At 46.0% G+C, this 15,574-nt stretch overlaps 1 protein-coding gene and 1 pseudogene across 3 annotated transcripts; one reads left to right on the top strand and one right to left on the bottom strand.

The window, feature by feature from the left end:
• Positions 1 to 312: 312 nt before the first annotated feature.
• LOC136535679 (subtilisin-like protease SBT3.18) lies at positions 313 to 14,834 on the bottom strand. Of its 3 annotated transcripts, XM_066528040.1 has the most exons (12): positions 14,564 to 14,834; positions 9,214 to 9,300; positions 5,593 to 5,720; positions 4,075 to 4,166; positions 3,610 to 3,707; positions 3,348 to 3,509; positions 2,305 to 2,975; positions 2,152 to 2,219; positions 1,827 to 2,069; positions 1,623 to 1,737; positions 1,287 to 1,500; positions 313 to 1,189 (listed from the first exon to the last, which is right to left on the bottom strand). In XM_066528040.1, exons 3-12 carry the CDS (start codon positions 5,644 to 5,646, stop codon positions 513 to 515), a joined length of 2,394 nt encoding a protein of 797 aa, XP_066384137.1. In that variant the 5' UTR covers positions 5,647 to 5,720; positions 9,214 to 9,300; positions 14,564 to 14,834; the 3' UTR covers positions 313 to 512. The 3 variants fall into 3 exon arrangements, with proteins under 3 accessions (XP_066384137.1, XP_066384136.1, XP_066384134.1); XM_066528039.1 differs by lacking the exons at positions 9,214 to 9,300; positions 14,564 to 14,834 and adding an exon at positions 5,790 to 8,097 and having other exon boundaries at positions 5,593 to 5,695; XM_066528037.1 differs by lacking the exons at positions 5,593 to 5,720; positions 9,214 to 9,300; positions 14,564 to 14,834 and adding an exon at positions 4,258 to 4,359.
• LOC136535681 (probable serine/threonine-protein kinase PBL16) lies at positions 9,744 to 14,171 on the top strand (annotated as a pseudogene).
• Positions 14,835 to 15,574: the final 740 nt, after the last annotated feature.

Below are 15,574 nucleotides of genomic sequence, written 5' to 3'. Positions count from 1 at the left end.
GTGATGGAGTTGCTCGGGTTGGCTATGTATGACCTAGTATGGCTTTGCCGTGCCTTGCACAAATTCCCTTCCTCCTGGCGTCCCCAAACTGAGGTCTCAGAAGGAGCACAAATCCCAATCGATGCCCCAAAACCTCAAGGTGAATCATCAAACCACTGTCATACAAAAATCCGGGCATGATGGCTCTGACTGGGCTCCTGCACACGCTGCACAAGTATCGGTCCACTGACAGCGGGGACGCCATGGAATTCCGTGGCAGTAGTTCTGCCTTGACCAATGCCACGCTCACACACACTACTACCAGTACCAGTACTACACAACCATCTTTTCATCAAAAGACAAATACCAATACACAATACGAGAGGATCCCAAGAAATGGACGCGAAAAGTCTCGGTACGAAGCGTAGTCCACACAGCTACCCACGCGCGAAATATCTGAAATCTGACAGTGACAGGCTCCTCAGACCGTGAGCCGCATGCCAAGAACCGGAGGCAGCTGGCAGCTAGGGAGGCTAGGCGGCGGCGGCGGCCTGGGAACCGTCGGCGCCGTGCACGTCTCCCGTGGCGTTGGCGGTCTGGACCTGGACGCCGTCGTCCAGCAGGTTGGTCACCCTGACGACGAGCGGCGTGCGGACGCGGTGGAAGCCGTCGGACCACACCACCTCACCGAAGTCGAACCGGCCGCGGGACAGCTTCGCGGGGGTGACGGTCACGTAGTAGGAGGCCTGTTCGCCGCCGCCGCCGTGGCGCGAGGAGAAGGCCAGCTCCCGCGGCCACACCTCGGCGCGTGCGCCCTGTGGGCTGGCCACGGAGACGCGGTACACGGCGTCCCGGTTCGCGCCCACGTTGGTCACCGTCCGCTTCACCGTCACCGTGCCGCCCAGGTCCGGGAGCACGATGGCCGGGTAGTTGAGGTCCGCGTGGGCCGGCGCCGACGCGCCGCCGCCGCCGGCAGCGGGGCAGCTCGTGTCCAGCGCCGGGCAAGGGAGCACCATGTTCCGGATCGCGGCCTCCGTGTAGCCCAGGCTGCAGAGGAACAACACGTGGTCGCGCGCGCCCGCGTCGTAGACCAGCCCGGGGTCCAGCGCGCGCAGCGGGTCCACGTGCCCCGCGCCCACGTCGAAGGCGTCCGCCGCCTTCAGCGTCCCGCCGGCTTGCATCATGTCCGACGTGTCGTCGTACATGTACGCTGCACCGGAGCCGGAGCACATACGAGGACATAGGATTTAGAGACGGCAAATTCCTGATACAGAACTTACTCGATGACTGAAAGTCTGAAGCTATACCTGTGGTCATGAGGGCGGACTTGACGGCCGCCGGCGACCAGGTCGGATGCACGGACTTGATGACCGCGGCGATGCCGGAGACGTGCGGGCACGACATGGACGTTCCGGAGTCGAAGTTCCACTCCGTCGAGCGCTTGTCCAAGGGGATTACCGTCGGCGACGACTTGGGCGGCCATGCCGCAAGTATGTTCACTCCGGGGGCGGTCACATCGGGCTGCCATGATCACGACGCACCAGCGTAAGAATAATCTGCAATGGGCTGAGCCCATTACCGACAGCCAGACCGGGCCACATTTGCTCTTGCTCAGGTGCTGTTCATGCGCGGCTAGCGAGTACCTTGAGGATCTTTGGAGAGATGGAGCTCGGCCCTCTGGAAGAGAAGTACGCCACGGCCGGCGCCGGCGTTTCGCCGACGACCGTCTTGCTCGGAGATATGTGCACCGTCGGATTGCTGCGACCGCAGGGGTCGTGCTTGGTTAGAATTTAGAAAGCGGGTTTGCTTGGTCCATGGTTGAGCTGATGAGTTCTTCACCCACGCACCTGGAGTCGAGGATGTAGTAGAGGATCTGGGTGCCCTGGTACAGGTCCACGTGGACCGTGGGCCAGAAGCTGTCCTGGCTCGATTTCCGGCTTATGGTGTCAGCGAAGATCACGCCGGCACCCTTCCCGGCGTACACCGCCAGCGCCGCTCCGTCGCTGGACACCGTTCCCACCGTGGCGAAGCACAGCACGATCTTCCCCGATGCCGCCGTGCTGTTGATCAGCTGATCGAATGTGCACGTCCTTCGTCCACAAAATGCAGAAAAAAAAGATGGTCAGATACGAGCAGCCTATCAGAGAGTGTGTGAGAGAGATTACGGATTACCCATCGGCGAAGACGCTGCCGCTATCTACCAGATCATTATTCATGGCTTTCACAAGGAAGCTCTCCCCCTGCGCAACCACGTACGCCAAGCACGCCATATGATCAATCCATCGGCACGAGTACGTACGTACGTAGGAGCAGAAAGAAACCCACCACGATGGAGGCGTTGTTCCCGAGCGTGATCACCGTCGGGAACCTCCTGTCGATGGTGCTGGCGGCGACGGTGAGCCCCCACGGCGACACGTTCTGCACCATGGAAGCGTCCGGCCCGTCGTTCCCGGCTGAGAACACCGCCACGACGCCGCGCTGCATCGCGTGGAACGCCCCGATCTCGGTGCTCGTCGACAGCAGCGGCATGAGCGGCGGCGGCGACCCCAGGGACGCCGACACCACGTGCACGCCGTCGCACAGCGCGTCGTCGAACGCAGCCAGGATGTCGGCGTCGCTGCACCGCCCCGTCAGGTCCTTGTACCAGCACACCTTGTACACCGCGAGCCGCGCCCTGGGCGCCCCCCCGCGGGCGGTGCCGCGGCCCAGGCCGAAGTAGCTGGCGTTGGGCGCCACGCTCCCGACGGCCGTGGACGCCGTGTGCGTGCCGTGCCCGACGCGGTCGCGCGGCGACCGGTACTCCGACCCGTCGCTGGTGTTCAGCGGGCCGAGCTCGTGCTCGAAACCGGTGAGGTAGTAGCGCGCGCCGATGAGCTTGTGGTTGCACGCGGTGGCCTGGTCGAACTCCTCGCCTTTCACGCACGTGCCCTTCCATGACGACGGGATGGGGCCGTAGTGGGGGGCATCCCTGAAGCTCTCGGATTCAGGCCACACTCCTGAGGGCACATGAAAAGCTCAAATGTTTCTCAAAGCATCCAAGTGGAATGTCAAGGACCACACTTTGCAACAACTAACACGAATGAGTGCTACAAAAATATGAATTTCATCTTTGCACAGGGCATGCTGTGCTGGGATCATACTAATCATTCTATCTTTCATGTCAAGGTTGCTCAATTCTATGCAGGTGTGAGAGGGATCACCACTCAATTATCTAATTTATCTCCAGCAACTTTCTGGATGAATATTTGGAAACCATTTTTTCCAGGTTGTTATCAACAAAGTGCAGGAAAAATATGATTTCGTTTTTCTAGGAAAATAAAACCCTGCAAATACAAGATTTGCAGCGCTGCAGGGGCATGAATAAATACCAGTATCAAGGACACCGACGATCACATCGTCTCCAAATTTCAAATGCCTTTCGGACGATTGTTCCATTTGCATGTGCAGGCGGAGGCCCATGAAATCCCAGCTCCTTGTTGTATGGATCTCCAGCATCCGACTCCTGAATACTGATACGACCCCTTCGGTTCCTGCTTTGTGGTGATCATGAGCTTTCTTGCAAGTGCACGTCAACAGTGAACTGTGCATTACGAGGTAGATGCATGTATGTTCTGACAAATAACTCCTTACCAGACAATGTGGCAGCCTGTGTTGAATTGAGCAATGCAGCAAAACCAGAGAATCCACAGCTGTAGCTGTACAGAATAGCTTCCCTTGCTTCATCTGGCCTGAAATGTCGAGTGCATAAGTGTCTTTAATAAAAAAAAATACCAATCAGACTACGTGTGTCTAAATTAAATGAGGTGATGATCATAATAGTCTAAAGCAGTAAACAAATGTAACGGTCACGATAAAATTTGCAGAAATAGCTTAACTTGCATTATTCTTTTATATTTTATTGATTGAAGTGTTTGTTTATCCAGCAACACATCAGTATATTGACTGAGGAAAATTATAGATTAGAACTGTTTAACAAAGTATGAAGTTTATGCACAACGTCTATATTAAATCAAATTTACTAGAAGCTCCACATGTATTTTGGTAGTTCCCTTAATTTGTACACCAACTACAGCAGGAGAAAAGAGAAACAATTACTTTGTAAAGACTCTCGACAGAAGTTGCAGATGAGAATGTGTAGTTAGAGAAGGACTGAGGCCATTGTTGTGGCCCAAGTACACAATGTGAACCTGCAAGGCAACAGAAATACAGAATACATAATGTGAACACATGATTTGATCAAAAGATAAAAAGGACTGAGAACTCTATGAAAAATAGTACTTCTGCATGAGATGCTGGAGTAGTTTGGATGGGATAAATTGCAAAGGTAAGAGAGAAAACAACAAGCAGCAGCAGAAAAACTGCCATTGTCTTTACATGATGGATTTACTGGAATGGCAGGGGTATATATAGGGAGATAGACAAAGGACATAGCATATGATTCTGTGGGGGCATGTGTTCTTGCCGTGCTGTAGGGTGCTTGCAAGGCAAGCTTTGCAAAAGCTACAATTGGCTCTGACAGCCCTCCATGGCTCCATCATGCCCACTGCCTTATTCATCTAGTGATCTAGTCCATAGATCACTGATGCGATGATTAGGCCTATCGAGTTAAGTACAGGGTCTAGCTACTGTACAGTGTGTAAGATAACTAACAGATCTAATCTGGTTCGTAGCGACCTAACCTTCTCACCCTCGTGTTTTAATCATCTGATCTAATGTTTTTGTTTACTTCCTACACAAAAGAGGCAAGATCCAGCTAGAGTCTATAGTCAAGTCTGAATGTTGTAGCTTTTGAAATTCTCTAAAGGCTAACCTAAGCTTTTAGTTTAACTAACTAAAAGGCTAAGCTCCAAGGCTAAAGGTCCAGACTTCCAAAGAATCCAAGGTATGGGCAAGTGTTGAGTTATGAAGATAACATATGTGCTCATATCATTATACCTTCAGGAATCAGGATCCAATTTAGCGACAAGACAAACATTATACCAAACACACAGGTTATAGCAAACTGCAGTGACTAACTGACTATACTTCTGTAAAACAAAAAAAAAAAACAGTGACTATTCAGCAGCGTTTCATGAAATTAAGGGCTTTTCTTGTCTCTTGCCAATCATGTTTAAGCAACAGTAGGATTCAAAAAAAAGTGAAGCTTATGTGATGAAACAGGAATGTTTACTGTGCATGTTGCTGCTGGTAACTATTAGACTCCGTGCAAGCATTATACATCTGGTGAATCAAAAGCAATGCAATCTCAGAAATAATGAACACCCGTGGCTTACTGGAACCACTAATTCTTAGTGAGCATGGACAGTAATACAAAAGAGATGCAAACGAAAAAGGAAACCTGAGTTTACTATGTATCAATAAAACACAGATAAAAACCATATCCGGAGGCAACTCTTCAGTGTCATTGTAGGTAAAAAAAGCGTCGAACAAACAGTATGAGTCTTAACAAACACACCCTTGGCGTTAGTTTGGTTCATCATATTTGTTCACTTCACCAAAAAGATCTACCAGCATGCTTCACCGACCGTCAATCTTTTCATCTTTTAGATGCATTATTACATGAAATTTGCATCATTCGATGCAACATATAGGGAAAAAAAGAACGGTTCTCACATGTGTTTGGTTATCCATGTTGACATGTTCAATGGCTGCATCATATCCATGCATGTCAATTATGGTCAATCCAACTGAAGGAATACTTGTGCGCCCTCCAAGGCTCCATATACAAAATGTTCTTTTGGCTTCATGGGAGGCACAGAACAATAACAAAGCAGATACATCTGAGGATGGATTGATAATGGCAAATGTACCTTTTGTTGAGTTCCTGAAGACCCAACAGACAATTATACCGCCTTATATGCCCCCCACAAGGATTTGCATGGCTTTGGTGTTACACAAGTTTCCGTTCATGGTTGCATGAATACCAAACAGGCAACAACACCTCCTTATCTGCTGCACAAGGATTCCCAGTACACAAAATTTCCCTTTTATGACAACATGAACTCCTTAGTTCTTTTAAACTGTCTTTCGGAACCCATCATGAAGCAGAGCATTGTTGCCAAAAATAAGGCACCCCTTGGATGATATTGCAGTATGTATTTTGTCTACTGAAAAATATAGAAATGGAACACCGTTTTGCTTGTGTATGTGTTTTCACACATAATCAGGATGGTAGCATGATCCTTGGTAGCATTTGGTTTCCTGAACATGCTAGATTTATCTATCCAAAAGCCTTCTGAAACAGACTTGTCAAAGTTCTACACAGGATATCATAATAGATAAACACAAAGGGGAATATAATTTGGAGTTTTCCTGAAAATGTTTTGAGTTTTGACTATAATATAAGAAAAGTACAGAACTTTGGTTAATGATAAACATATGACTGTCACAAGTTTTGTGAACCATTAGACTGAAATGTTCAAGATAAGCAGACAGTAAGATTCTATACAACCCTACAGAACCACAGATCAACATAACAGTTTTTCAAGTCGATGACCATTGTGTATTTCAGAAAGTAAACTCTCCTGAATTCGATATTTCAGATGAAAGCCTACAAACTATTACCTTTTGAGGAAAGGGGGGAAACTCAACTGAACATGTTTCGGCACTTGACCATGCACATATTTTCTTTGAGAATAAACAAGAGAGTCGCATGTGTTTCTTTGAGAATAAACATGTTTTGGCACTTGACCCTGAACATGGAAGAAAATAAGTTTTTACAGATCCAATCAGAAGAAGAAAAAAAAACAATCTCGCCGACCCTTCTTTCTTGGTCTCAACGAAATAGTTTATGTTCAGGCAGGCTCCTTGCCCCAGCTGGTCCCTAAAAATAAAATAAGCAACCAACAGAAACAAGAGAGAGAGAGAGAGAGGTGTTATTATCAGACCAACCCAGAAGCTAACCAACAGAGACTACAAACTACACTGCAATCAACCCCTTAAATCTTGCTGCTATAATTTGTATTAACCAACAGATCTGTAAGTCATGATCTGTTAAGCTGGCTTCAGAGGGCTGGAGCTTGTTGTTTCGAGTCAAACTTTTAACGTCTTGTAACCACTTTAATCTAAACTCTTATAAGTACTGTGCTGATGCAATGCAACGGACATGGGGTGATGCCCTTGAATCCTAAAAAAAATCAGCAAAACACCAAACTTGAAAAGTAAGAGTGTGCCCCGAGCTTACAAGGTAGAAACTATTAACTGAAATTGGATTCCATGTCAGTAAGTTGTCTAAACATTGACAGAAGGGATGTAGTAGGAGCAAAAAGGAAGAAGAATGCTGATCGAGGTCAGGTTGTGTTTACTTAAGTGGCAACTGGCAACTAGGTACAATCTGTTCTGTTTTGTGTGAGCATGGGTATTGTATGGGTTCTAACCTCTTCTCTTTTCTTCTCAATATAATGATGATACGCAACTCTCCTGCATGTTCAAGAAAAAAAAGGAAGAAAAAATGATAAAGGCATGACCTAGGCTGTAGGTTATAATCAGGATCAGGACAACAAAAAGAAACACAGTACCATCAGAGTTCATACTAAACAACTAGAGCTAAATGAATAGGATTGTAATTCCCAAATGACAAGTTTCACAAACACTACTTGTGCAAGCTGCCTTGTAGGAGAATCTAGACAATGATCTTTTCTAGTGCAGCCAACAAATGAAGTTACCTTTAGGGCTTTCTAGGATCAGACAACTAATGGAAACCCAGGTGGAGCCTGTTTCTTTGACTTGTTACTATCAAAATGCAGGAGTAAAAAGAATGTGGCTTGTAAAGGCCTGTAGCTTTTAAGCATAGGAAAATAAAACCCAAAGTGTGCTGTTTTGATAAAATGACAAAAACGACCTACTAAGGGCAAGATTCTAACCCATCAAAACATCACCAAGTGTTATGAAACGGTTCAATCTACTCAAATAGCTTCTTTTAGCACCAATCACGGACAAAATCTGTCGGCACCCTCAGGGTTCATGCAGCCATACAAAATCCAAATACAGGCAGAGTTTATATGTCAGACAGTCAGAGCTACTGATGCCGACGTAGTTAGGAAAAACATAAAATGGACAGCATGATAGATTTTACTAGCTGGATCTCACACACCACACACAGCCATAAAATGGACAGCATGATAGATTTTACTAGCTGGATCTCACAAATCCACACACAGCCCCATCACCGAGAATTTAAGCCCCCCCCCCCCCCCCCCCCCCCCCCCCCCGGCCCTGGTGAACACAAAACTGAGCGGCCCAAAGGTGTATATGCAAACCTAGCACTAACACCACAAAGTCACACAAGCAATCAATCGAACGTGTGGTGATCGCACAAGGTTATCCCCAAGCATGTTGTGCACACCTATCGACATGCTCATTTGTTTGCCAATATTACAGTTTGACAGGGAATGCAATGAGAAATTATTTATGTTCATGGAAACAAGTAGTTCACGCTATGCTGCTGAACCTCCAGGGGACATAAACGCCAGCCACCTCCCCACGAAAATGCAGGATCACTAGCTACTACTGAAACGGGATGTTTCTGCAACTATATCCCTCACATGTCGAAACAGCATAACTGTTACTGTCTCCAGTGATGGGCCCTTTGTGTTATAATTTGTAGCCCAGACGAAAGCGCAAACGTAAGTAATCCAAAGCCGTACACCTTTGTTGACCTTAATTAATGAGATCAACCAAACCTATGCATGGCAATTGGCTAGGAAAAAGACAGTGATGTTGACACGCCCAGCTTAGACAGAGCGGAAACATTTCAGACCAAATGCAGTGGGAAGGAACAAATGTTCGGCTGGAATGTCGCAAGAGAAAAATACTGCTCCGGCTGAAAAAAAAAAAAAAAAAAAGCCGAACAAACCGACTTTTTTCCCAGCTGAACACTGCCGTAATGGTTGGTGGTGCCTGGTGGGCGCTGAATTTGGAAGACTGGCACTGGTCCAGGTCTCGCCCTCACTCCCAAGCCCGCCCAAGCCAAAAGAGCGGCCAAAAAGCAACGCCGAGTGAGTCGTCCAAGCCAATTCCCACTGCAACACAACTCTGCGAGGATTGCGACATTTCCCCTGGAGAAAATTCGTAGGAGGAGATAGCAAAACTGGCTGCGTGATCCAGACATCCACTTGCGCAGCAGTAAAGGTTGTCATCATCACACGGGAAAGAAAGCAAATTCCACGAGAAGATTAGAAAATTCCTTGGAGCAAGGAAATGGGGAGATATAATTAGTGCAGTGATTAGTCTCACCTGTGGCTACGGTTATTGGTTAGTGGGGGTGAGATGGGCACCACCACCGCCGCCGCTCCACCAAGAAACCCCATCATTTCATATCCCCTGAAAGATCAAGCAGATGGCGCTAGATGAGTGCATTCCTTGCAAGTCCCAACCACAGCCCAGAAAGCAATTCGGAAAGGAGTGAGGGCAAAGCAACCAAGGTCAAGGGCCTCAGCCCTCAGCCCTCAGCGCCAAGACAGTGGAATCTAGGATGATTGCAGGGGAGCGGAGAGAGACAGAGATAGCCACAACGGCAATCCCCATTGCCCCACTAAAACTGGAGTGCACCCTCGTCTTGGTGCTCTGGGGCCTTTACGTGATGTCTGGTCGCTGCATTTCCCATCCCCTTTTTCTTCTCCACAAGCCAAACCACCAGAAATGCATAGAAGAAAATATAAATAAATGCACAAAAAGAGAAACCTTTCCGTACGCTTCTTAAATGCAATATTTATGCCATCCATATAAGGATCCATATAGAGGAAACGGACTACCAGCACTGAGCTGTTCCGTTTCTTTTCCACCTTGGCGTTTTGTTTCCATTCAATAGAGAAAGGGATGTTTCGTTTGAGGCTTTCCTTTGTGCTTGTGCCTTCTCTGTAGCTTTCAGGAGAATAAAAATTTGGACCTTGTCTCGCACCAGAGTTCTTTCCTTCTTCCTTGGTTTCATGCTGACAACTAGGGCTGATCTTCAGGAGGGCCTGTTCTTGGTTTGGTTCCTGAGAGCGATTCATAGGTCTGGGATTATATATTGGTACCGTTCTTGTTTTTTTGGTGCTCATCCGTTGCTAAATAAGCAAACCATCAACCCATTAGCTTAACTACAAGCACTCTTTTGCCATCAACCCATCAGCTTAACTACAAGCACTCTTTTGCCTCCTTTTCTGTTCTTGGTGTTCTTGGTGAGACAGAGTGCCAGACAGAGTTTCTTCTTTAGGAGTCGTGCACTATGGGTAATTGCTGGTTTAAGGGGAATCCATACTTTAACAGGGTTTCTTCCAATGCAACCAAATCAGGTACCACTATTATAACTTTGGTTTGATATCTGTGATTATGTAACTGCAGCTGTAATATGCAGAAGTTTCAGATATTTGTTTGATCCCCTCAATTTAGGCATTAATGAAACTGCTGCTTTTTTTAGAGAGAGAGAGAATGTTCTCTCATCTTGATAGATGTTCCCTGCTCTTATTTAATCCAATTACAGCTATTTCAGTACTGAATATTTCCTTCACAAAAAATCAGTCCTAATGTTTAATCTGATCCAATCCAATGATTCTTTTTTTCTAACCTTGACAGTTGATTTTATGGCTATTCCATGTAATGGTCAGATACTTTTGTTCTGCCATACAAAATTCTTGTTCATGCCCGGAAGGTCAACCATGGAAGCCATTTTCTTAATAAGACAAGTTATGGAGCGGTACAGGGAGAAGAAGAAGGACCTACACATGGTTTTTATCGACTTGGAGAAGGCTTATGATAAAATACCAAGGAATGTTATGTGGTGGGCTTTGGACAAACATAAAGTCCCAACGAAGTACGTCGGACTCATTAAGGGCATGTACAATAATGTTGTGATTAGAGTTCGAACAAGTGATGGAGACACGGATGACTTCCCGATTAGGATAGGACTACATCAAGGGTCAGCTTTGAGCCCTTATTTGTTTGCCTTAGTGATGGATGAGGTCACAAGGGACATACAAGGGGACATCCCTTGTGTATGCTTTTCGCGGACGATGTAGTGCTAGTTGATGAAAGCCGGACAGGAGTGAATCAGAAACTGGAGTTATGGCAGGAGACTTTGGAGTCCAAAGGTTTTAGACTCAGTAGAACTAAAACTAAGTATATGAGATGCGACTTCGGCACTACTACTCGGGAGGAGGAAGATATTAGTTTGGAAGGTCAAGTAGTGTCTAGGGATACCTTTCGATATTTAGGATCAATGCTGCAGAGAGATGGGGATATTGATGAAGATGTTAGCCATAGAATCAAAGCATGGTGGATGAAGTGGCGGCAAGCATCTGGTGTCCTATGTGACAAAAGGGTATAACAGAAGTTAAAAGATAAGTTTTATAGGACGGCGATTAGACCTGCTATATTGTATAGTGCAGAATGTTGGCCTACGAAAAGACGACATGTTCAATAGATAAATGTCGCGGAAATGCGTATGTTGCATTGGATTTGCGGTCATACAAGAAGGGATCGAGTTCGGAACGATGATATACGTGATAGATTAGGGGTAGCACCAATTGAAGAAAAGCTTATCCAACACCGGTTGAGATGGTTTGGACATGTCCAACGGAGACCTCCAGAGGCACCGGTGCGCAGTGGAATCCTAAGCCAGGATAGTAACGTGAAGAGAGGCAGAGGAAGACTGAAGTTGACTTGGGTAGAGGCAATAAAAGGAGACTTGAAAGGATGGAATATACCCAAAGGCTTAGCCTTAGATAGGAGTGCTGGGAAGACAGCTATTCACGTGCCTGAACCTTGATTGCTTCTGCTGGGTTTCAACTCTAGCCTAACCCAACTTGTTTGAGACTTAAAGGCTTTGTTGTTGTTGTTGTTGTATACAAAATTCTTGTTCATCTTTTGGTAACTGATTTTAGAAAGTTGCTGAATCATCTGCATCCTGTATTTCAGTCTCCATATTTGACTTCCCTATTTGTTTTCTGCAGAATCTCCCAAAATTCAGAGCCCATCGGAGAGAACTGAAAAGGAGGACTGCCAGCTACCGTCCAACCCGAAAGAAGTGGAGGCGCTGAGAAAGGATACAGCCCGCAATCCTTTGATAGCATTCACATTTGAGAAGCTCAAGAGAATTACCAAAAATTTCAGGCAAGATTCATTAGTAGGGGGTGGTGGATTTGGCAGAGTCTACAAAGGTTTCATTACCAAGGATCTCCGTGAAGGGTTAGAGATAGAAGAGCCCCTGAGAGTTGCTGTTAAGGTCCATGATGGTGACAATAGCTTCCAGGGCCATAGGGAGTGGCTGGTGATTAACCTACTATTTCTGAATATTATAATGATGAAAGCATGTTTCTTTTCAGTTGTTATCTTCATTTCCTTTTGGCATGCTTTGCTTTGCTGTTTTCAGATGAAGTTTTTGTCCATGTTTGCAGGCTGAGGTTATATTTCTTGGACAGCTCTCTCACCCAAATTTAGTGAAGTTGATCGGCTATTGTTGTGAAGATGACCACAGGGTTCTTGTTTACGAGTTCATGCCCCTAGGAAGTGTGGAGTCTCATTTGTTTTCAAGTAATTCTTTTCCCATTCTTGACAGATTGTTGCTTGGTTTTCTAAAGTTTCTTGTCATAACACTGACTATGGTATATCCACACATGGCATTCATGCAAATTCTCATACTCATAACTGAAAAGAATCAATCGAAAACGAGCATAAACCTGTTCCTCAGTCCTATCCTGATTAAAGAAAAAACTGTGTCTCTGCATTGCATGAGTGGCAACATTATCAATTTCTGCATGACCTATGTGGTCAGTTATGCATTATTATTTGTTCATTTAAGATCCACCAATGTATTTTATCATATCATTGAAGTATTTGTATTCATAATGCAGGGGTTATGGTGCCACTTCCGTGGTCGACCAGAATGAAAATTGCGCTCGGTGCTGCAAAAGGACTTGCTTTTTTGCATGAAGCTGAGAAGCCAGTCATCTATCGGGACTATAAGACATCAAACATATTGCTAGATGAGGTAACTTATTTGTTTTATGTTGTTATACTTGAATGTCAGCTGCTGTAAACTAAAATGCAGGAAACAAAGGAAAATTCACTCATAGTATGATACTGTCATTCATTTTGTTATGGGCATGGGAAACAGTGGTTTCTTGCTTATCAGAATCTTCTTTGATACCCAAAAAAACTACAGGAATATAATGCAAAACTATCTGACTTTGGGCTTGCAAAAGATGGACCAGTTGGCGATAAGTCCCATGTTTCAACTCGTATTATGGGTACCTACGGTTATGCTGCCCCAGAGTACATTATGACAGGTAACGTAATCCTCACAGATCAAACTGTGTACCTAACTCAAGAGCAATGCAACTGCTTACTCTGGGCCTTGTGGTGAAACCTGAGACGGAACTTTACATAAGCAAAGGGATTTGGCACTTCAGAATTGGCTAGGCATGTGGTTCCAGAAATTCCAGTACTAGACTGATAACCAATGTGTTGTTCTTTTTCAACTCCAGGGCATCTAACGGCGATGAGCGATGTCTACAGCTATGGTGTTGTACTACTGGAGCTCCTCACAGGCCGGAAGTCACTCAACAAGTCCCGACCAGTCAGGGAGCAGATGTTGGCACTTGGCAGACTGGGCATTCCCGTTGTTGACACAGAAGAAGGTACTTGGCATAGTAGACCCAAGGCTTTCCGAGGACTACCCAGTAAAGGCGGTGCAGAAGACGGCGATGCTGGCATACCATTGCCTTAGCCGCAACCCTAAGGCTAGGCCGCTAATGCGTGACATCGTCGCGACTTTGGAGCCTCTTCAGCAGCTGGATGAGACCCCTAGTGACAGTGTGGCGATGACACTTGAAGGTACTTGAAGTGATCACTTCACAGTTCACGCACAGCTCAGGAAAACACAAGTGCCACGTACTTACTACATTGTGTGATAATATAGTAGCTAGCTAGTGTTCTTGATCTGCAGATGATTTCTTGATTGTTTAATTAATCCATGGAGACAGCAGTTTTGTTGAGCAGAAAGTTAGTATATATCTCTGTAGGCCGGTTTAGGTGTGTATCCAGATCCAGCCCTGGCATAGCGATTTCCCCGACATTTCAGATGTGGGCAAGTCTGTGCAATCTGCAATGTTTGTTACCCACAAAGGAAGCTTGCTTACCAGTGTTTGTAACCTAGTATTGTGCAGCTCATGATCTATGCATGTTGAGTAATGTAGATATATATGTTCCTGGGAGTGAAACGAAAAACACACGCTTTATTTCCTCTTTGTGATTAAGGAGTTACAGGTTATAGTAGTTATTGGTTTGGTGGTCTAATTTTATCACCACCATCACGTTATCTTTATCGTTATTTGGTTACTGAACCCCCACCCTCTTAGACCTGCCGGTGTTCGCAGAGAAGAGAACCCATCAAGAGCTTCCCCATGTGCAATAGCGGGTCATGATCGAAGCAAGTTCTACCGTTCTATGATGGATTGATGGCAAGACATGCGAATATAGGACCGATCCTAGCCTGACAGGTTCGGCTTCGAGGCATAGTAATCAGCAATACGATTTTTCACTGGAGCAAAACAACAAACAGGTGCAGGGCGAGGGCGTGCATGATCCAAGTTCCTAGTGACCTCACCTTCAGCTCAACGCTCCGAGCGGACGAGCACTCGTAGTCGTAGCCTCGTCGAGACGTCGCTCGTTGTCGTTGGCGTCCTCCGGCACGTCGAGCTGCGCCGCCTACGCCTTAGAAACACCGGGCACTTGTTCGACGGGCACCTCTTCGGCGCCGAGCTCTAGCCTCTGGGCCGAGCAGGCAGCGCGCGGGCCTGGCCTTGTCTGCCCTGCCGTCAGCACTCAGCCGCGGGAGCCGGGAGGTGGCACTGCCTACTACACCCTCTGCTTACTGTGCGGGGGTCGGGCTGGTGTTAGGAATGGTTTGATTTCACAGGATTTTTCCCCCCCATTTTTGAGAAATTCCTCTCCGTATATTTTCGTGTTTTCTCTTGTAGTTTTCAATTTTATATAGTCAAATAAGATAGTTTGTTTATACTCCGTAGAAGATTGTGACACTCATGAATAATAAGAAAACTATATGTGGTATTACATAGTGGTCTAAACATTGCAACGGTTTCCAACATTTTTCAATAAAAAATATTCAACTTACTTGTCATACTTCTTTATGTTATAATAGTTGACTAATTGCTTCGGATCTATGGATTTATAGTGAGTGACCTAAACGTAAATTCTCGTGGATACATTTTTCTTAGAGCTAGAGGAGTAGACGACGGCCTACTAGCCGTGAGAGAGCTTACAACACCCCAACACGACATGTTGTATAGTTCTAACCTTCAATCCCGGCAATTAGCCTCCAAATCACCATGAAAAGTGGTTCTGCAGAGTGACGAAGGAGTATGCAAATGCAACTATTGCTTTATTTGACAAAATACAGCGAAAGTTACTCTACCTTGCGATGTGAAAGAAATCTCTCATGATTTGTAGTGGCGAAAAACAGGAGCAATTTTCTACAATGAGTACAGAATGATGGGATCAAAGAAGCAAAAGTGTCAGCCCGGGATGTAAAAATTAGTGACATCTATTGGATAGTAACTTTTGCTCGATACTCACTAACTTTTTAGCCCGCTTTGGA

Source organism: Miscanthus floridulus, chromosome 2 (genome assembly GCF_019320115.1).
Source record: "Miscanthus floridulus cultivar M001 chromosome 2, ASM1932011v1, whole genome shotgun sequence".
Classification (NCBI taxonomy): Eukaryota; Viridiplantae; Streptophyta; class Magnoliopsida; order Poales; family Poaceae; genus Miscanthus; species Miscanthus floridulus.
Note: the sequence above shows the minus strand (reverse complement) of the source record. Positions and strands in the feature narration are given on the sequence as shown.

Coding starts and splice junctions, on each gene's coding strand:
- LOC136535679 (XM_066528037.1), bottom strand. CDS start 4,344: ATGGCAGTTTTTCTGCTGCTGCTTGTTGTTTTCTCTCTTACCTTTGCA. Junction 1,501..1,622: donor TCTCTCCAAAGATCCTCAAG/GTACTCGCTAGC, acceptor TGATCATGGCAG/CCCGATGTGACCGCCCCCGG. Junction 1,190..1,286: donor GTCCGCCCTCATGACCACAG/GTATAGCTTCAG, acceptor GCTCCGGTGCAG/CGTACATGTACGACGACACG.